Source organism: Sturnus vulgaris, chromosome Z (assembly GCF_052056855.1).
Source record: "Sturnus vulgaris isolate bStuVul1 chromosome Z, bStuVul1.hap1, whole genome shotgun sequence".
Classification (NCBI taxonomy): Eukaryota; Metazoa; Chordata; class Aves; order Passeriformes; family Sturnidae; genus Sturnus; species Sturnus vulgaris.
The window spans coordinates 61,448,705-61,470,250 of NC_142283.1; the positions used below are offsets into that span (position 1 = coordinate 61,448,705).

The 21,546-nt window shown below is 36.6% G+C and overlaps 1 protein-coding gene across 4 annotated transcripts in view; it reads left to right on the top strand.

The window, feature by feature from the left end:
- The window catches only part of ADAMTS6 (ADAM metallopeptidase with thrombospondin type 1 motif 6), a 147,764-nt gene that overhangs the window by 116,469 nt on the left and 9,749 nt on the right, over window positions 1-21,546 (top strand). For 3 of the 4 annotated variants that reach the window (XM_088156083.1, XM_014881422.2, XM_088156082.1), the window contains exons 19-23: window positions 2,650-2,813; window positions 4,567-4,705; window positions 13,585-13,714; window positions 17,173-17,377; window positions 20,887-21,063. In XM_088156083.1, coding sequence (XP_088012209.1) covers window positions 2,650-2,813; window positions 4,567-4,705; window positions 13,585-13,714; window positions 17,173-17,377; window positions 20,887-21,063 — 815 coding nt within the window. Of the gene's footprint in view, window positions 1-2,649; window positions 2,814-4,566; window positions 4,706-5,320; window positions 5,410-13,584; window positions 13,715-17,172; window positions 17,378-20,886; window positions 21,064-21,546 lie in introns of those variants that run through there. The other variant, XM_088156084.1, reaches the window with a different exon arrangement.

Genomic DNA, 21,546 nt, shown 5'->3' on the forward strand with positions numbered 1-21,546 from the left:
TAGAAAATACATACAACATCACTGATATTTAATCTGGCCACAGATCTAAAAATGTAAAGTGCTACATAAACACTTTTTAAATATACTTATCACAATTTCAAGGGATTCCTTCGGTTTTCAAGCTGTTTCCTTATCACCTTGTTTCATGTCACAGAGGCCTGACTACAAAATCAGGTCTTCCTCTCCTTTACTAGTTTCTTGTTTCCAGCTTTCAAAAGTGCCTTTATATCCATTATGACTTATGGGGTATTTTGTTCAGTGAGTGTGAACCAGATCTCTGTTTTAGGATAGCCAGTTTCTGGGGAAGGGAAGGCTTTGATTTGTCTGCTCCCTGAAAGGTCAAGCAGAATTGGTAGCTAAAATTATTTTATTATGTTAAAATGCATAACCCAAGGGTAATGTTTTATGGCTGTTTCTTTAGTGGCAGTGTCAGCTTCACAGCTCCTTCTCTGTCTTTATGGAGTTCCCCCTGTTGTCCCAGGACAGGTCTTTGTGTGGCCACACTGTGAACAAGATTAGAGAACTGGTTCTGCTGAAAATAACCGTTTACATACATTAACATGTTATGTGCAGTGCTGCCAAATATGTGATCACAATCTAAGAAATCAATTTCTCCATTTGAAAGTATACTAAACCTTCTGAGTTTTGTAGCAGTCAACCTCTGCTAGTTGTGCGACTAGCTTCTTCTTGTGGGGAGTTGGACTAGATGACCTTTAAAGGTCCTTTCCCACCCAAACTATTCTTAAAAATAAAACCCTCTTCCTCTGCAGTTGTCACACTGGCTCCTTTGTTCACACTAAAGCTTTCAAACCAACTCACAGCAAACATTTCATAGTTCCTTAAACTGGAATACAGTCCCTTTGAAATTCATTACCTCAAGTTTGGAGTCCAGTTAGACAATACAGTTAGCTCAGTTAGCACCTGTCCTCCCTCACCTTGATCTGGCTGATTTTCACCAGTATCACTTCTAGTTATGTGACAAAATTGGTCAAAAGCCCATTTCTGCAGCTGCACAAATAGTACAATATTTTAATTAATTTCTCCAACAGATAACCCAGCAGCAACAAAACTGTCTATGGTCAGAGCTACAGAAAAAACTGCATATTTAGTAGTGCTCTTATCTTCCCTTAAATAGTTTGATCCAGGGTGACATCTGGCTTTATATTCCTCTTATGCTAACTTTCTGTGGGCTTCGTGCATTTCAGGTTGATTACAAACATGAACTTTTTGTTTCATATGTTACTTGCATTATGTCATTGCATAATTACTGTCATGTAATTACTGGACTGCTGTTCACAACTATGGCCTTTACCTGTCCATAATAACTGACATTAGGTAAATGTACTTAGAGAATGAAAATGCATTTTTCTTTGGCAGTCATGTAAAAAAATTAACTGCTTTGCTTCTGGATGTATATTAGTTTAAGCATATATATAGCATATGTGTGTTAATTTTCAGACCTTATGGTGCTAATGAAAATGGTTACTAATTTCTGCTGAATATTATTGTCACCAGTAGAACAGTACTACCTCTCTCACTATCTCCTGCTCACATGAATGCTCTCTGTTTTAGACAGCTTAAGCATCACTGAGGCATTTTCCCAAATTGTTTAAGGTAAACCAACTGTCCACACACACGAAGTTGAGAGTAAAATGTCAGATAACTGAAGTTGTCTTACTCCTTAGCATTATGAGGTGAAATTTTCCCCTATCCAATAAAATCAGTTATTTGTCTCACTGGAAAATGACATGCTCTTTGACTGTGGGGCTCCAACCATCATTATTCCTTTAAAAATATTATCTATTTTAAATAAATAAATAAAATATGTAGAACTTGGTAATCTCCACTTTAAATCAAGAAGTCAATGTTTAATTTGCCGAATATTCACTTTAAGACACAATGCCAGTTTCATATTTAGGAACTTAATGTAATAGTATTAATAATATATCAAATTAAAATCCCTGAACAATATATGCTTGCCCATCCTAATGGTTGGTTAATTATGAGATTTCTGTTTTACCTACAGTACTTTCATGTTTCAAGGCTGTAAATTAAGAAGGATAAAATATTTTGTCAGATTAAATAGCTAATATTTCAGTTTGTAGTAGAAATATCTTGTATTTGCGCTTTAATAAGGCAAAAAAGAAGTAGTGCATATAGGCAATGAAACAACAGCTGACTGGCACCATATGTCAGACTCAATGTCCCTTTTCTCTTTTTCCTCTGCACATTGTCTGTGATACTTATCCCATGCCCCAGATTTTTAGTCTAAAGATGAGGTTGATAATTGATTATACATTTCAGATGTGCATGTATCTCGTAGTTGAGAATACATTGCACATGGATTTGGTTTTAAATTGAAGATATATTGCAAGTTGGATGAGGCATTCTCATTTATTTCATGCAGCATCTGCTTGTTGAAACCTGCACAATAATCTGCACATGGAAGATTATTGCAGAAGCAAATTTGTTGATTTACATGAGGGATGTTTTCACCAGGGCTAAAGAAAAGGCTTTATATGGCTGGAAAAAACAGTGATATACAGCTGAAGCTCACATACTTCTAACAGATTAGTAGATTAATTTACAATGGCTTCTCCATTATAAATGCTGCTTCCAATTTTTAGGTGGCTTGTATTTTTTTTTAAGCTTTAAAATCCGAAGAGGATGACTACTATATTAATGGTGCCTGGACTATTGACTGGCCAAGAAAGTTTGATGTTGCTGGAACAGCTTTCCATTACAAGAGGCCAACAGATGAACCAGAGTCTTTGGAAGCACTAGGCCCTACTTCAGAAAACCTCATAGTCATGGTAAAGTTATAATAAATATATTTTTAAAATTTGAAATATGTATTTGTATTCTGAGAAAAGACAATTTCATTAATGAAATTAAAGTAGGTTGAGTGTACAAACAGTATACAAGTTATGTAGCTGGGACTTTGTGTGAGTGTTTTAACACAAGTTTCCTGCATTTCAAAACTGACTGGTAAATATTGAGATGAAATGGGGATAAAATCAGAAGAGCACCAGGAAATCTCACAGAAAATGAACCACATCTCTGTAAATGTGGTTCACAGTAATGGTAGTGAAAATTGTGAACGGGCCATGTATCATTTCTCTGCATACTGCTGACACTTGACAATCTCTGACAGTTGTGTACATTTCAGTAGTTTTAAGCATGGCCTGAGTGTGACATTTATATATATCCTTACTACACAATGAATATAATGGTATGACCCATGTTAAAATATGTTACTGTGACATACATTGCTCTGAAAAGATTTTATAAAGTATGAGAATGGAACAGAAGATATGACCAGAATCCTGATCCATCCAGGATCCTGATGCCATCTCTGACAACAGGAAATAGTGAGCCTCCTGTTCCACTAATATGTTGAAGTATGGGAATAAGTTGATATTTTCCCAGTGTATTCTGTCAGATGCCAGATTTGCAGTTCAGTGATTACTTGAACCAGAAAGGATATTTTTTTTTAGAGAATAATTGTTGCATAATTGTACCCACATTTTAGGCATCATTTTCGAACACTTGAATAATCTTTTTTTCTTCTGTAGCTTGCATAATCTAGACAGTCCATACAGAATAAGTTACACGTTACACAATTGTAGTGCCTTTTTTCATTCAGTCTGTGTCACTGACTTTCTTTCTGAAAGTTCTCTGCTCTTTTACCATGTGGAGGTAGGCAGATGTAAGACAAAGTAGAAATGGATGAAAAGTAGCTCTCAGATGAGTCAGATTGCTGCATCTAACTTGATTTTGTGCTATTAGCAATGAAAAAAAAAGTTTATTAAAAAGTCAAAGGCTATTGTTGGATAGGTAATATGTAGAAGTGCACTTCAACAGTGAGGATAGACAAAAACTTATGGTGATTGTAGTGCTTTTGTCTATGTTGCCTGCAGTGGTGTGGCTGCAGTGAGAGTTTTGTTACTCTTTTTAAGTAATCACATGTGTGATTCCACCAAGCTTATGGTGCTGGCTATTGCATTAGGGGAAACAATGGCCTCAGCAACAGTGTGTTGGTGTTACTGTTATTACTAGAAGTAATGTACTGTACTGTAGTCACTAGAAGTGCTAACAAAAGAAGATACAGGTTCAACTATGTGGATTGTACTCCTCACACGACTTCAGTTCGAACTGCTGCATGTTTCTACAGTAATGTGCTTTTCCAACTTTGACCTCCCATAATAATTCAGGTCTCAAGTTATTTTCCATGAATTTTATGAAAACTAGCAAAATTTAGAAAATTTATGAAACTAGCAAAATTATGAAATTTTGTCAGGAATAAGGAATTGACAGAAATAATGAAGTTTTGTTAAGGTAGAAAAAAAAAATAAGGCTCACCTTGGACAATAATATTTTTCTTTTGTATATGTTTTAAGAGTTAATACAGATTTTTTGGGGGGAATATCTAAAAAGAACTACCGTGACTTCCTTTTTTACTTTCTTCCCATTCAAGAGAACATAACTCATGCCAAGAATAAATGTCACTGTGTTTGCCTTCTGCTTGCTTGCTTTAATGGTATAACCAGTTGTTTTCAACTACAGATTCTGCTGCAGGAACAGAATTTGGGGATAAAATATAAATTCAATGTTCCGATCTCTCGCACTGGCAGTGGAGACAATGAGGTTGGCTTTGCATGGAATCATCTGCCTTGGTCAGAATGTTCTGCCACTTGTGCAGGAGGTAAGACTCTAGTCAAGCTACAGGATAAACTGAACTGCAAGATGCACTTCACTGTATAAGTATCTAGGTGACTAATTGAAAACATTTCTTTCAGGTATGCTTCAAATCTTAATGAACATTTATTTTAATCACAGTGGAATTTTGTTTTCAAGTACCTTTAATATGTTCAGATCTTTTTGTTAAATACAGTGTATCTTGGCACAGTGTCTCTCTGATGGTACTTCTGAGACTCTCTTGGAGGTGGTATGTTTGTTTTACCCAGAAGCTTTGTTGATAAAGGACATCAGAAGTTTTAAGTAAGGAGATTAAAAGCAAGAAGGCAAAATAGGCATCTGTAAATAAAGAGATGTGTCTTTGTATGTTATTATGCAGTTTGTATGTGTGCTTCACACAATCCTAGTCAGCCCTCCTATCCTCCAGCTACCAAAGCTTAGGATGCACAATGGCAGCTCCTCTGTAGAAGATGATGACAAATTGGATTTAACTTGCCAGCCCGTAGCAGTATGTGAGAATTGTTGCCCTTGGGCAGCAGTGGGGGATTTGTAGGTTGTCCCATGTGGTTCATCATGGGTGGCTTTTGCCGACAACTTACTATATTCCTAATCCTCCCTCTAGTGGCCACCAATGCAATTCTTTACCTCTGGCTGGGAGAGCAGGACAGTTGGCTTCCTTCAAAGCCAACACCATTGCTGCTGCAAGAACTGGTGAGTAGAAGTGCTGTGTGAACAGTATCTTTCTTCTCTCTGGAGACTGAATGAATCATCTCCCCAACATACCTCTGTTCCAGAAGATATGGGAGAGCGCTTTAAATACATCTCAGAATTTCAGTTTCTACGGCATTGTGGACAGCCCTTATCAAGAAGAAGACACCATATTTTTTTTAAAGAACCTGTGGACTTGTTGCTTTCTTTTTTTTGCTGTCTTTGGGAGGTATTCGTCATGACTCACCTTTCTGCTGGAACCTGCTGTGGTTGTTACTAGTTGTATGCAGTTTAAATACAGCCTAGCCGTACATAATACACAAAGAATAGCATAAATTCTTTTCTGTGCCACTACAGAAAGTCTTGAAACAAAATAGAGAAGGATGCCAGCTTTCTCCAACTTTTTTATTATTCATTTGTTGGATTCCTGGGTGACAGATTGATATTTAAGTACAGTTTTAATAACGGTAAGTGTGGCAGCAAGAAAAACATTTTAAAGGAAAAGTATAAAGAAGAGAAGTGCCTAGCTCATGGGGAAAGTAAGTTCCAATTATCAGAACCTTAAAGGTATTGTCAGATCCTTTTTTTTTTGTGATGGTAATGAGTTAACAATCTTTCTGAAGTCCTGAGAAGACTCCCATTGATTTAGGTAGTACTGTACTCATAAACATATACTTCATTGAAGCTATAATCCAAGTTAAAACATGTATCTGCTTTCTCCATGAGAGAACCCGCTATTTCCCTCAGTTTATGAGACACCTTTCACCGTATGCCCGAAGAAGACACAATTCTAAAGAGGTGCTGAGTCAGGAAAGAAGAAAAGGGAGACAAAGGTTGAAGAGACAGAGACTTTAACTGGAAAATTTAGCTAATATGAATATGCTATTAAATAGAGAGTAATTGACCAGGGACGATTTTAACAGGCTACCTTACTCAAAACTGCTTAAGTCTAGTTCTTTCTAAATCAGTTTATCTGTATCTGTATTGCTTAATGACTTAGTGACTTAAGTGTTTCTTAATTGCTTAGTGACTCTTAAAACAAATGGGTATTATTTTATGTAGCTACCAAAGTAAACTTGAACAAATGCGTTGAGTGTCATGAAGCAGAGCATAAAGACATTGTGGCAGTGCAAAGTTTAAATAGTTTTGGAGTACTGTATATTGCGGAAGTCTCTGATTTTTTGTGCTGTTTCTTCTTCATAGTCTTTTGAGAGCAATCCACTGCATTCAGCTCTTCCTAGACCTGCTAGTATGCCTTATCTTGGAGAAGGGGGCTAGAGCAGTCAGGAATAAAGGAACAAGCTAAGAGCTGGGAGACACCTACAATATTTGACTGAATAGTAACATGCTGTCTTTTCCACTGGATTTCTATACTATGTTCTTCTCTGCTGTGCTGAGAAGTCACATCAGAACAATAAAAACGGTTTGCCTTTTCAAACAGAACCTCTCTTCTAGGGTCTGTCTCGGCTTTGAAGAATAGGAAGAGCACAGTAAGTGGAATCATAGGAAGGAGAAAAAAGGTTTCCTGTTTATGACAATTCAGTACAATGCCAGAGCTCTGGATTCCATTCCTGCCTCCTCTGTGTCTTTCTCATGGTATTGAGCAACTCAAAGCATATATTACACTCGTACTTGCTAATTATGAGTTCATTATTGTATGCATAGCCCCCCGGAATTTCTGACCTCTGAAGCATTCAAGGAAATTTCATTGTCTCATATGAAAACCTGAAATCAATGGGCTCTTCACAGTAGACATTATACATCCTGTCCCTCTGTATTCTCAATAGAATGATCTAGGAGGTAAGTTAGAGCTCATGAAAGAAACAGTTACATGTTTAGATTGCCTCTAAAAGGCAGAAGAAAATCTTATATGAGAGGCAGCCTTGGCTGTAGTGACCATGAGATTGTAGGATTCTCTGTTGAAGCAGGTAGTGGGATTACAGCCATGGACTTCAGGAGAGCTTACTTTAACCTCATTAGGGATCTTTTTGGAAGAATCCCATGGGAAAAGGCCCTGCAGGGAAGAGGGGTCCAGAAGTGTGAATTCATATTCAAGGATCACTTACTCTAGGCTCAGGAACAATGCATCACAATGAGAAAGAAATTGGGCCACTGGTGCAAGAGACCTCTGATGATGGATGAATGAAGGCTACTGTCATTACTCCAGTATAAGCAGGAAATACGGGAGATGGAAGCAGGGTCAGGCCACCTGGAGTGAATATAGAGGAGTGGTTAGGGTAAATGCAAATGAGACTGTGGAGGCCAGTGCCTAGCTAGGCTTAAACTTGGCTAAGGAGGGTTGTCAAGCAAAAAGGGTCTTTTCAAATATATCAATAACAAAATAAATAATTAAAAAAAGATAATATGGGTTCATTATTAAATGGGGACAGTAAGAGAGGAAGATGAGAGGGCAAAGTTTCTGAGTTACTGAGTGCCTTTGCATCAGTCTTCACTGACAAGACTGGGCCTCGGGGATCCCTGACTGAGAAGACCAGGTGAAGGAATGTTGGAAGGAAAACATTTTCTTAGAGAAGGAGGATTTGGTCTCAAACAACTAGACAGACCTACTCAAGTCATGAGCCCTGATGGGATGGATCTACTAGTGATGAGAGAGGTGGTGCACACCATAACGAGGCTGCTCATGATCACCTTTGAAAGACCATGAAGATCAGGAGAGATGCTGAGGACTGCAAGAAAGGAAATGTCACCCCAGTTTTCAAAATGGGCAAGAAATAGGACCCAGGGAACTACAGGCCAGTCAGCCTCATCTTGATCCTTGGTAAGGTGATAGAGCACCTCATTTTGGAGGCCATCTCTGTCCATATGGAAGACAAGAAGGTGATCAGGAATAGTCAGCATGGGTTCACTAAAGTAATCAGGTGTTTGATTGCCTTCTACAATGAAAGAGCTCCCTGGATGGGTGAGAGGACAGCAGCAGGTATTGTCTGCCTCAACTTCAGCAAGGCTTTCAATACCGTTTCACAACATTCTCACAAGCAAACTCAGGACGTGTGAACTGGATGAATAGCCAGTGAGGTGGATGGCAGATCCCAGAGGGTCACAACTGGTGTCAGAGAGTCTAGTTAGAGGCCTGGCACTGGTGGTGTCACCCAAGGTTCAATACAGGGCCCATTTTTTTTTAACTTATTCATCAATGACTCCTCAGCACATTCACTGAGAACAAAGAGCTGGGAGGAATGGCCAACACCCTGGAGTGCTGTTGCACCCTTCAGATGGACCTTGGCAGGTTGGAGAGATGGGCAGAGAAGAACCTTCTGAATGAAATGCAGCGTCCTGCACCTGGGGAGGAACAAGCCCAGGCACCAGCACAGCCTGGGGCTGACCTGCTGGGGAGCAGCTCTGCTGAGAAGGACCTGGGGATCCTGGTGGACAACAAGCTGTCCATGAGCCAGCAGCGTGTCCTGGTGGCCAAGAAATCCAATGGGATCCTGGAGGGCATTAGGAGGAGCATTGGCAGCAGGTGAAGGGAGGGGATTCTGCCCCTGTACTGAGCTGTGGTGAGGCCTCACCTGGAGTGCTGTGCCCAGTTCTGGGCTCCTCAGGACAAGAGAGACATGGAGCTCCTGGAGGATGCTGCCAAAAGGGTGGATACAGACTCTTCTCAGTGGTGCCATCCAATGGAACAAGAGGCAATAGAACAAGAGGCAGAAACTGATGCCCAGGAAGTTCCACCTGGCATGAGGAAGAACTTCTTTACTGTGCAGGTGACCATGCACTGGAACAGATTGCCCAGAGAGGCTGTGGAGTCTCCTTCATTGGAGATACTCAAGAACTGCCTGGATACAATCCTGTGCCATGTGCTCCAGGATGACCCTGCTTGAGCAGGGAGGCTGGACCAGATGAGCCACTGTGGTCCCTTCTAACCTGACCCATTCTATGAGAGGTTGTAAACTGTATATATTGTAGTGTCACTTATGTTAAAGGAGAAAAGTGCACATAGTTTTTCTGCCACTGACTTTGATGCTCTCTGTACAGGGAATCAAGAAGAAACCAAATCTCCAAAGTCTGAGATCTATTTTGATAGTTTAATTTCTTTTTTCCTAAAAAGAGGTGCTTCCGATTTGCCATATAGTTAAAAAAGCTTGCTTGATGACAGACAGCTCTTACTTATCTAGGATTCCTATGCTCATATGTAAGATGAGAATATAATTTCACTGATTTTTAGTATCAGTATTTTTATTAGGCTTGAGGATCCAGAATTGCAGCTCTTCTTTTTGTACACTAGAACCTATATATTCTGTATTGAAAAATTTTCCATTGCAATACAAATTTATAGTATCTGAACTAGTTTTTTTTTTTTCCTGGGAATATTACATGAAGCTGATCTACATGTATTCTTCATATTCATTCCTTTTTTCCTGAAAGTACACTAATAACTTTTCTGTTCTGAGGCAAGGGTTTTCAGAATAAAAGTTTGTTATTATCTCATATATATATAGCCAGTGGCAAACTTGGACAAGACTAATATGAAAGCATTGCCAGAGAATACTGGAATGTACAGTGCTAAGTTATCTACAGAGAGAGGAGTGGGAAAGAAGAGAACACAAGAAAATCAGAAAAAGAATTAAAGGCTACAACAGAAGATTTTCTTTAAGGACCTGAATATTATTTAAAGAGAAACACAAAATGAAAGATGTGTAGAAATAGAAATGGAAACAATACAGTGAATTCTGTAAAGTGTATGGAAAGGGCAGTTATATCACTTGTATATCACAGAATTATAGTTTATTAACTCTTAGGCATGTCTTATAACTTTCCAAGAGCAACTGTATTACTCTGCTCAGATCCACAAGTATTCTTTATAAGGCAGTGAACTTCTGGTGGTATTGTTTAAAAAAATCTAGCAAAGCAAAGAAATAATTCTTCATGTTTTTTCATATTTTATGAATTTAAAAATCACTCAAATAACTGCCTACTCCCTTTTTAATTTCTTTCATGCTTAATTATGGCAATAAATGGCAGCATTTATTATCTGGAATTTGCCAGTAGTCCTAAGAATTGGTTAGGATTTCATTCATTCTATTAGAGTTCATCTCCAGATGGATTAAGTATCTTAGATATTCATGGTGTTTTTTATAAAATAGTCAGCATACTATTACTATCATAAGTAAATTAATTGCTGTTTAGTTTTCTTTGCTGCTCATAACCCATCTAGAGTGATGCCTACTATGTTTTTCTTTCATGCCCTCAGATGAATTATGAAACTATCTCTAGGCAAATAAAACATACTTTTCCTCATCGAAGAAAATACAAGTTTGACTCTGAGATGAACATCTTGTGATCTGATGAGTGAGCTCAGAAAGTATGTCTGGGTTAACCAGCATGCACTAGTTTTAGTGATGCAAGATTCACTATGTATTGGTACTGGCATCTTTATAATTAACTGTTGCAATCACAAGCCACAATTTTTGGGATTGCTTTTAAAAATAGATACAGCATTTACATGCCTGCAATTTTAATTCAAGAATAAAATGTGCTCCTTGTAATTTAAAATTTGGCTGCTGAAAGTCATGCAGACTATTTGTGAATTGAAATCTGCAAAGCATTTCAGTTCTCTGGAGATTATGGTCACTAAACCACTGGGGTTTTGTTTTATATTAGGATTGCATTGACCAGCCATGAGGATATTTTATGTCTTTTATTGTAAACTAAAAATCTGTAGATTGGAAAGCAGAGTGATTCTGTTTAACTGCTTGTAATTATTCCTCTCCAGAGTTTAAATGTACGTGTTTATCTGTGCTTTTTGGATTACTTTTAAAAGAGACCATATACTCAGGGAAGAGTTCATAATTTAAAAATTTTTCAATACAGGACACAACCAAGTTGTAGTTATTGTCTAGATAAAAAACAGCACTTCTAGCTTTTTCCATGTATTTTTCTTGTCTTAAGTTATTATCTGTTATTTTTTCTCTGAGATTTTTAATAAACAACATTATAATTAGACAGCAATTATGTTAAGTTTATATACTGTGCAACAAGACGCTGCAGAACTTTTTAAAAAATGGATTTATATATCTCCTGGAATCAATTAAAGATTCTTCATTGTAAGTGAACAGGGTGAATACTGTCTTACAGGTGATATGCTACCTAAACATCTTTCAGTAAATAACACACTTGCAATTTTTTTTTAAAGCTGAGCACACTGATGCTTTGTGATGATAGAAATTTAGAATATTTTCTTATTACAAAATTCCTCAAAAATTAATTTGTTAAAAGTACCTATTTTAGTCAAGTTCCAGAAGGAAAGATATCTGATGCCAGTAGGAAATTCATTAAAAATATAAAATTAATATCAATGCTATCCAATAAGTACACTTGTGAGAATGGCATGCATTATTAGAATGTTTAGTTCTGAAGTGTGTATAAATTATTTTTAGCCAAATATATTTGAGGAAAATATCAGTATGATATTCAACCTATATTATGATATTCAAGCCTATTCAACCAAGAGAATTAAGGCAGTTTGTGATAGAAAGGATAAATGACTAGTCAGAACTGAACATGAATTGTATATCAGCTAGCAGTGCCGTGTTACTAGCATTGCTGTTTGTCTAGAGCTGTTAAATACTGTTTCTTATTGTGGTGAAATGTGAGCAGAAAATTGCTAGGAATATTCCTACTTAGGTTGTCGGGTCTGATTTGAATTACTACCATCTGTTGGCAGTTTTTGCATTGATTAGAGAATTCAAAGTGAATCTTGTCACAGCTTCTCATGTATTTAGATCTTTCACTTTTTTTTCAAGAGCCAAAGGAGGATATCATTTCCTTCTACAAGGGAAGGCTGAGAGAATTGTGTTTGTTCAGCCTGGAAAAGAGACAGCTTAGGTGTGACCTTATTGCAGGCATCTGGTATCCAAAGGGAGACTACAAAAAAAGATGGAAAGGGACTTTTTTTAAGAGTATGCAGTGACAGGATAAGTGGGAATGGCTTCAAACAGAAAGAAAGCAGGTTTAGAGCCCAGTGAAGTTGTGGATGCCTCAGTCCTGGTACTGTTAAAGGCAAAGCTGGATTGGTTTTTGAGCAACCTGGTCTGGTTTAAGGGTCCCTGCCCATAGCCAGGGTTTTGGAACTGTATGATTTTTAAGGTCCCTTCCAACCAAATTTATGTTTCTATACTTGTGTTGAAATGAATAAATGGCTGCAAGGTAAAGTTGGCAGATATTTGAAGCCAGGAGGTTTTAATCCCCATTTAATTGTATGCATTTCACATTTTGGAATAAGATAAATAATTTCTTCTTTTTTGAAGAAAGGTACAGGGCTTTTTGAAGCTTTTATATTGCAAATATACATTATATGCATTTATATTACAAATGCTACTATTTTCGTTTTATAACTATTCATGTTCAATAAAAACTGCATGTGAATTGCAAATACACATTTTTTCTAATGCTAACAAATGTCTTAAAACATGTTTTTAAGAGAGGAGGAAGGCAGTGTATATTGCTTTTTGCAACAATACACTGTCATCATATCAGTGGTTCTTTACTGCTTTTTAAAAAGAAAAAACAAACAGAAAATATGCTTAATAAACCACTTTATAATATTGCCTTGGCAGTGATAAACCATGTTTTGTGGATAATGATGAATTCTAAATTACCCTGTTGATGGTTAACAATGAAAGAGGAACTGGAAGTGCCGGGCAAAATGAGTATTAACAGAGACACAAACTGCCTCTTTCAGAATGAGTTATAGTTCTCTTACTTTATTGAAAAAAAATTGTAAGATAATGTATGATAATGCCACACTGTTTCCCAGTATTGCTGGTTTGTTTTAAACCAGAGCACATAAACAATAATTCTGCATTGAAGTGTGACCACATTCTATTTGGTGATATTTTCTTTGGAAGTTTAAGTGTCTTTACTAGGAGAGGATGACAGACAGAGGATGGATTTTGTGCAATATATAAATAAAAACAAACTTCTAGTAAATCTATAAATATATTCGCTTTCTTTTTGAAAACAACCTAATCTTAAATTCCTCTCTGAGTGAGGTAACCAAAAATCGAAGGAAAATTTAAAAATTATTGTGACACTGCTATAGACTTTGGCCAAATAAAGTGGGATGGTAGAATTAATAATCAGTAGGTGAAATACAATTATACTCAAAAAGTAGAAGAGCAAGAATGATTAATTAATGGTCTTTCATTTCATCCCAAGGTGTCCAGAAACAAGAGGTGGTCTGTAAAAGGCTGGATGACAGCTCCATTGTACAAAACAATTACTGTGACCCTGACAGTAAGCCTCCAGAAAACCAAAGAGCCTGCAACACTGAGCCTTGCCCACCTGAGTAAGTCATTAAATCACTTAAGATGGACATCTGTTTTGCACAGAAAGAAAAGTCTTCTTAATCTGTAATAAATCCTGCTAACCAAAGATATATAAAATTCTCATCTAGTATTCATGTCCTGTCTTATCAGAAAGGCTATTTAGGTTTGGTTTTTAGTTACTTGTTCCTCTAAAACAGCTCTGAAAAATGCATTGAGGGGCTCTGATTTGACTGAAGAATAATAGTGATGTTTGAACTACACCAAACAGTGTCAGTAAAAAGATCCTAGCATACCAGCTTCTTAGGATCTGAGTGTCATATGCAGTGAGTAGTGCATTGAGTAGAGCTGGGGACCATTCTTAAAGCAACAATGATAAAAGAATGTTGTGGTAAGACTTAACTTTACCGTAGTCATTAATATTGCATCTGAAACGCTTGCCATAATTTAAAGGATGGTATATTAACATTTGTGTTGAAATGTTCACACGAGAAGTGACAAATATAGACACTTCTAAGCAGACCAAACCGTGACTTGGTAATAGTTTTATCAAACTTTTTCTCCAGCATATTCAGCGTTGTACAGTAATGCTGTGTGCCTTTAGGATTAGGTGCTTAGATTTTGTTTAGATTTATTGTTTTAAGATAGCTGTATGCTATATATTGATATATTGATAATTAAAAACCCAGCAGCTCGTTTGATCAAAAATGAAGTTTGGCAATAACATATAGCATAGCTTAATCTTGCTACAAAACCTGTTTAGAAACAGTTGTGATATTTTGTACTAGAAAATAATATCAGCAAGCGAACAACAGCTTTTCTTATGCTTTGAGACAATAAAACATGTGGAACAGATAAAACAGTTTATTGATTCCCAAGCTCTGGTTAGTTTGGTGATAATCTCTAGCTGTATTCCAACTGGGTATGAAAATCATTAACACTGATTAAAACCAGATACTGCACAATACTGTAGGCACCTGTAAATGCCTCTTAGAACCTGTTAAATTGTAGCAAGAAGGACACTGTTAGGAGTAAGACAAGATTATTATGCATTAAAATCTCAGCAGGTCAGTGAAGTCAGTCTCTTCAGTTGGAGTATCAGCTGCTTCCCTGGCGTGGTGCCTGGTTGCTGGATGGCAGAGCAGTGTCTCTTATTCATCCTGCTGTATCGTGTAACACTCAGCCAAGTGAAGTCATTGCACTGCTGTTACCTTTGAGTGTGAACGAGCTGTGTCACAGACAGGTCTAAATTAGGTCGAAATCACTGTCCCCACAGCATATGCGGAAATATATGTTTATCCTGGAAAGATATACATTTGTCCTCTGTTTGGATAACACTGTTTGGCATGGCTTTAAGTGCACCAGCTATGTGCACCCAAGAGCAGGACTTGAAAAGCAGTCATGTTTGATCATTTCCTTTCTACCAAACACATTCCAATCCCTTGCTTTGTGTGGCTTAGCTATTAGCAAATTAGCATTTTAAAAAGTGATGTCAACAAAGTTATTCCAAACCAGTTTAATTTTGGGGGTCTTTTTGTTGTTTTGTTTGGTTTGGTTTTTTGTTTTGGTTTTTCTTTTCACTAACAATATTTAAAAGACTCCCACAAACTAACAAAACCCAGCCCACAAAGTGGAAAGCTTTTGGATTCTCCTTCCAGTAAAACAGAGACATTGATGAACATGGTGAAAGTCAAGACATCAATACTCAGAAAATGGATAGAGTGTATTGGTTAGCATCTACTTCAACATGTCAGAGCAGTTCAACCCATATTTGCCTCCATTCTGATATTCCCCATGGAGTGAATTCAAAGTGCCAAACTAAGGAAAGGTTCTCAATTCCTTATTCTGTAAGTAGTCTAGTAGAAGGCTGCTCAAGTAACAGATAGTCCAAAGAAGTGTGACTGTTTTGACAGAAAGTTTTATCATGCAGTAGGACTTGGTGTTTACATGGACTGGCCAAATATTTCCCTTTTTAATTAGCACACGTCTACTCTTCTCATGGTGTATACCAAAAGCAATGAAAATTATACTCTTTCTAACTGAATGCCAGTTACATTGTATCTGATATTTTTGACCAGAAGATAATGTTTGTTTTCAATACGTTGTTTGTTAGTACAGTAAGTATCTCTTACATTTCAGATTTCAAGAAAATTCTCTTACAGTTCTATGAATTATGAATAGTGCTATCTTGTAATACAGTATAAATATTAATGGTACCTGAGAGCAAAGTCACTTGAGCAAATCATAGTACCAATTAAAAATTAACACTACAGCCTCTTGAAAGCTCTGAAGAGCTTCAGATTCTCCCTGTTGTGGTAAAAGCATAGGATTTTTTGATGAAGAATCGCAAATTAATTTCCTTTTGCTGGGAAAGTAACAACAGAATTTGGCATAATTGTTTCCATCTCTGTGTTGATCTAGTTTCATGTTAGGATATATTACACATAGTATAACAAAAGAGGATAGCAGCACTTTTTATTTGACAGCAGCTTGAGAAAATGGCAGATCTTATGAAGCAGCTCCAGGCATACCTCCAGGAACATCCACAGTGACTGACATGCCTGGCATTTTTGGCATGTTGGCAACATGTGATAGCAAACTAGAGTTCAACTTCATCCTTTACAAGGATGACTCAGGCGAGTATCTAATCAACATATTAAACACCAAATGTGCTCATCAATATGAAGAGATATTTCTATTTAATTGAGCTGCAGTAACCACTCATAAGTAGAAATATATAACATTACAGCGAGATTAATAGCTGCTTCAATCTCTGCAGCAGCACAAAGCAATCTAGTACTATTTACAATTCTTGGTTTCTACTGTGTACGCAGAAACACTCGGACGTTTCCTCTAGCACTTATTGTACAATTTTTTAAATTTTAAAGGAGTTTGTCGAGATGATTATTTTTATGAGTGTTATTAGTGTGTGCTTCAGTTTAAAAAATGAGAATATTTTACATTGCAGTATAGCCGTTTATTAAAAAGTTTACAAATGTCTCGCAATCAGGTGAGAATTAACTCTTGAAAAGCCCAATTTTGAGATCAAATTATTTTAGTAATTATACTAAAGAGGCTAACATCTTGGCTTTTAACTTGTGATGTAACTTTCAGCAATGGTTCCCAAACATTTCCAGTTGCAAACCACTTTCACAGAAATTATTTTAGGTAAGTCCGGTACAAACCTACATAAATAGCTTCAGTTTAGTCAGGCTCAGATGCTCTTTTCTAACTACTATGGGCTAGGATAGAAATTGCTGCTGTAGAAAAATGCAAAGTAGTGTTATTATTGGAAGATGTAATTGCAGTGAGGTGTGAATTAAAATATTTAGTAAAAAGACCCATAAATTTCTACTGTATTTCACTATGAATGTGTGTATTGTTAAAAATTACTTTGGTTTAGTGATTTAAACTATTTGCATTCTTGGTGTGCGCAGTTACCAATTCTTAGTGAAATGTATTAACTGGGTTTTGTATCCAGATGGTTTATAGGGGATTGGTCGGAGTGCAGCAAGACCTGTGATGGAGGAATGCGTTCACGGACGGTTCTGTGCATCAGAAAGATTGGTCCTTCTGAGGAGGAGACGCTGGATGCTGCCAACTGTTTAACACATCGGCCCATTGAAAAAGAGCCCTGCAACAATCAGTCCTGCCCCCCACAGTGGGTTGCTCTGGACTGGTCGGAGGTAAGGAAATTCTGCTGTGTATTAACTGACTGGTTATAGTGGAGGCAGGACCTCTGACCACTGAATATTAGCACATTTTCTGTCAGGACTTGGTAAGTAAAGGATTAGTAAGAAAATATTAAGAGGATGTTTCACCTGTGCCTAATTGTTTTGTTTCCTGCCTCTTCTGAAAATGCCCATAATCTACAGCATGTCACTATACCCAAAATTAGCTTCTCTCCCACAGATATCACATTCTAGTTACCTAAAGTAGTTGTACACTCTGTTATCATATCCAGGTTTTTATGCAGCAAGATCATGTAATGATTTTGAGCAAAGTCATTCTAATATAAAGATTCAAACTCCACTTAGCTTCTGGTTGTGATAATTAATCAGGACTGTGAAAAAGTGCCAGGCTTCTTTCTGGCATGAATTTTATTTGTGTAGTTTGGCAGACTGTCTTGACTGATGATACCATTTTGATATAATGAGAATAGTTGCTTTTCTTTTTTCCTTTCATGGTTTCTAGAAATATAATAGAATACATAAAAATCCCTATAGTACTATAAATGTAAACATTTTTATATGTGTGTTTATATAAATTTCTGACAGAAGCATGGAAAGGAAAACAAGAGTGAACTTAAAAAATGAAGAGTTGAATACTCCTCCCATTGAAACCAATGGCAAACCTTGCTAATTTTCTCTGGAATGCAAGTTATGAAGTTTTCTTTTCATACTTAAAACAATGCATAATGCACATAAAACAATTATAGAATTGTTTTATCTGCTTATGCACTTGTTGACAAGCAATATAATTACACATTTTTAAAAATTTCAGTGAATATTAACAAGAAATTATGTATCTTTTTGGTCAGAGAAACAAAAACATTTTGTTAACGTACTGGTTAGATGAAGTCCTTAGGAGAATGTAAGCGTGGTTTTATGAAATTGAAATGAAAACTAAGGATGTCTTTCCCACAGGAATGTAGTCATTCCTAGGTAATACCATAAGGTTTTTCACACTTTGTTATAATTGGGCTTTGGCAGAATTAATCTACCCACTCTAAATTACTCCTTTTATATTCTTCAGGACAATTATAAAAAATATTCTTAGGATTTTTTGGGAAGAGCCTTATGAGACAAGCATATATAATTGGGCTTCATGACTTCCACAGAGGGAGTCAGAAATTCTAGAAGTATGTAGTAATGGAAGATAATTTTTCCTCATTTGGTTGATCTGGATATTTTGTTTTCATTTTGTTTGGAAACATACAATCTTTTTGTTAAATTTTACTAATGTTTTTTATTTTTAGTGATTTCATTATTTCCTTATTTCACTTCCATTTCGGATATTTAGTGTAGTCCATCTTAGTATAATTTTCGCTGTAACTCCATAAAGGGAGTATAGGAATGTTGTTTTTTTTCTGGTACTCACAGCTGAAAGAAGGTCTTTCTCAGATGGTGTCTTACACATGGATTAAAGATTGTGTCTTCAAGCAGTAGTAGAAGGAAGATGCTCCTAAAGTCAAAGTTTAGTCCTCAGAGTCCTGTTTGCTAACATACTCTAAAGGTTATGAAACCACATTGGGTTTTGACATTTTGACAAAGTCCTTTCAACATTGTCATTTTAATGTTTGTTTTGACAGACTGATGTGATTTTTAGGCACTCAGCTGGGATGGGGCACATAGTTCTACTTCCTACTTAAAAGTCATACCTTTTGCATGAAATACATGTGGGAGAGAGTACTCATAACACTCCTTGGAGTTTCTACCCCAGCTAGTCAGTCATGATCACGACGTCGAAGACCTCACATGTTAACTCTCATTGGGTTTTGGTCCCTATTTGTCATTAGTATTATTTGTGTAGTTCTACCAGAGATCTTCTCTTACTTCCCTCCTTCATCTAGTTTTCTAGTAGGCAGCGTGCACAAGATTTGGTGTTGAAGTCCCTTCAGTGTAAGAACGTTTGCAACTGTTTATTCTGTATCAAAATTCTGAACACTGAACTACTGTAGATGAAGAGGCTGTACCTCGGTATAAAAAGACTGAGTAGGATAGAAAAGAAAAGGTTACATTTTAAGGAAAATGATTATATATCCATTTTGCATTCTGGATTATTAAATCTAAATGCAAGAGTCATCTTCTTGCAGCTCACTTTGAGATCCTTAATCTAAGTGGAGATAACATTTGGAATAAACCTGTTCATTCCATATGAACTAGCTTAGGTGCCTCCCTCTGGAGATCTTGTTTTGAGGTGTATGTAGATATAAAGTTTTACATGTTCATAGGGTATATCCTTACATAATACTGTGGAACTACTTTAAAATTTCTATAAGTTACTCAAAGATACTTCAGGATTAGGCATGAAACAATGAAGTTTGCACCACTCAAGTAATTTTTAAAAAATAATCTTAGGGGTGATTTTTTTCTTCCCCCCAGTGGTATAGTGAGTAGTTTTGGGTGTATGGAAAGCTCTGTGGTATGTGACCTCTTGAATATTGCTCCACATCCACATAATGTTGTTTCCCAAATAATGTTTTGTCTCTATATATTAAAGGCAGTTCCTGTCTTGAACAGGTTAGCATAATCTGCATGTAATCTGCATCTGATAGTTTGTGCTGTCAGGAACTGATTCTGATCCAAATACTGCAGATATGCTTATGGAGTAAAGGTTAACACACCAATAGAGGATTCTAAAACCATGCTTATAATATCTCATGTTAAAAAAGGACTGATTTGGGAATGGACTTGCGTTTTAATTTTGTTAACACTTGTTCTCTTCCTCATTCTGCAGCTGAGCTACTGTGTATGACACAGTTAATGGTCAGTAGCAAAAAGGAAAGAGAAAGGCACTGTGAGGAAAAACAGTGATCATCAGGCCTACTTTTTTTCAAGTGGCTGTTTTATTGTCTGCTTGCTGTCAGAATAGCACATGAGTGATAAAAGGAGGGAAAACTGTGAAATCAGAATTAACATTTGAATAGGAAAGGAGAGGAAAGCATGCACTGTCAGAGAGGGTACCATATTTTGACATATCTGAATGATATGGTCTCTATGAATTCAAGTACAGCATTTATCTTTCCTTTTGTGTATTTAGGAAAAATGTGTTCATTGTCCGAGGATAAAGTGAAATGGATAAAGACTGTACTAAGGTGATGTTAAGAACAGACAGTCTTATTTTTAATTATTGATATACTCAAATTTGTTTCGTGATAGTATTACACATGGCAGACCTTTCTACTTTGTAGCAGTTTTTCTTAAACCTAACATAAATACTAACACTGTAGCCTAAATATAAACAGCAAAGAAAATCTAAAACTTAAATAAGCTTATACATAATAAGACAATATTCAGTCAGCTTGTTTGTGTTTCTAAACATTTTAAAATTATTATTCTGTGTTGTGATTGTAATTGAATTTTAAGTTCATGAATATATTGTCCATCTTTACAAATAGCATTTCTGAGAGTTTTATTGGCATATTACTGAGATTTTAATTATTTATTTACATGAACTTTTTTTTTTTTTCCAGTGCACACCAAAGTGTGGCCCAGGATTCAAGCACAGAATTGTTCTGTGCAAAAGCAGTGATCTTTTAAAAACCTTTCCAGCTGCACAATGCCAAGATGAAAGCAAGCCGCCAGTGCGCATCCGCTGTAGTCTGGGCCGGTGTCCTCCTCCTCGCTGGGTTGCTGGAGACTGGGGACAGGTGAGATAGCTCCTGTCAGTCTCCCGTATTAGCACCTCTTGGGCTAAGACGTCCCTGGAGACAGATAAGAGATGGCTCCTACGGCTGGGGAAAACAAAAGGATTCTCCCCTTTTGTATATATGTATATGTATATGTATCTGAATATATATCTGTCTCTGAAAAAAACATACTTTGAGGTCAATATAATTTTTTGCATAAGATACATTGAGTTACCATACAGGAAGCTAAATTACTCCAGGACAGGCTGAATAATGCTGCCATTATGAAGTGCGTCTAAATATGATTTACTAAGTTTCCTTCTTTCTTTAGGTTTTGCATCTCATTAGTGATCAATGGCCTGCTTTTAGAATATTAAATAAATTAATAATTTTCTTTTTGCTGAGCCATTTTCCTCTAATAAAAATGAAACATTTTAGTTTAATTAACCAGTGGAAAATGATTTGTGATATTACAGTCTAGTTGACTTTTTAAAATGGTGGTTC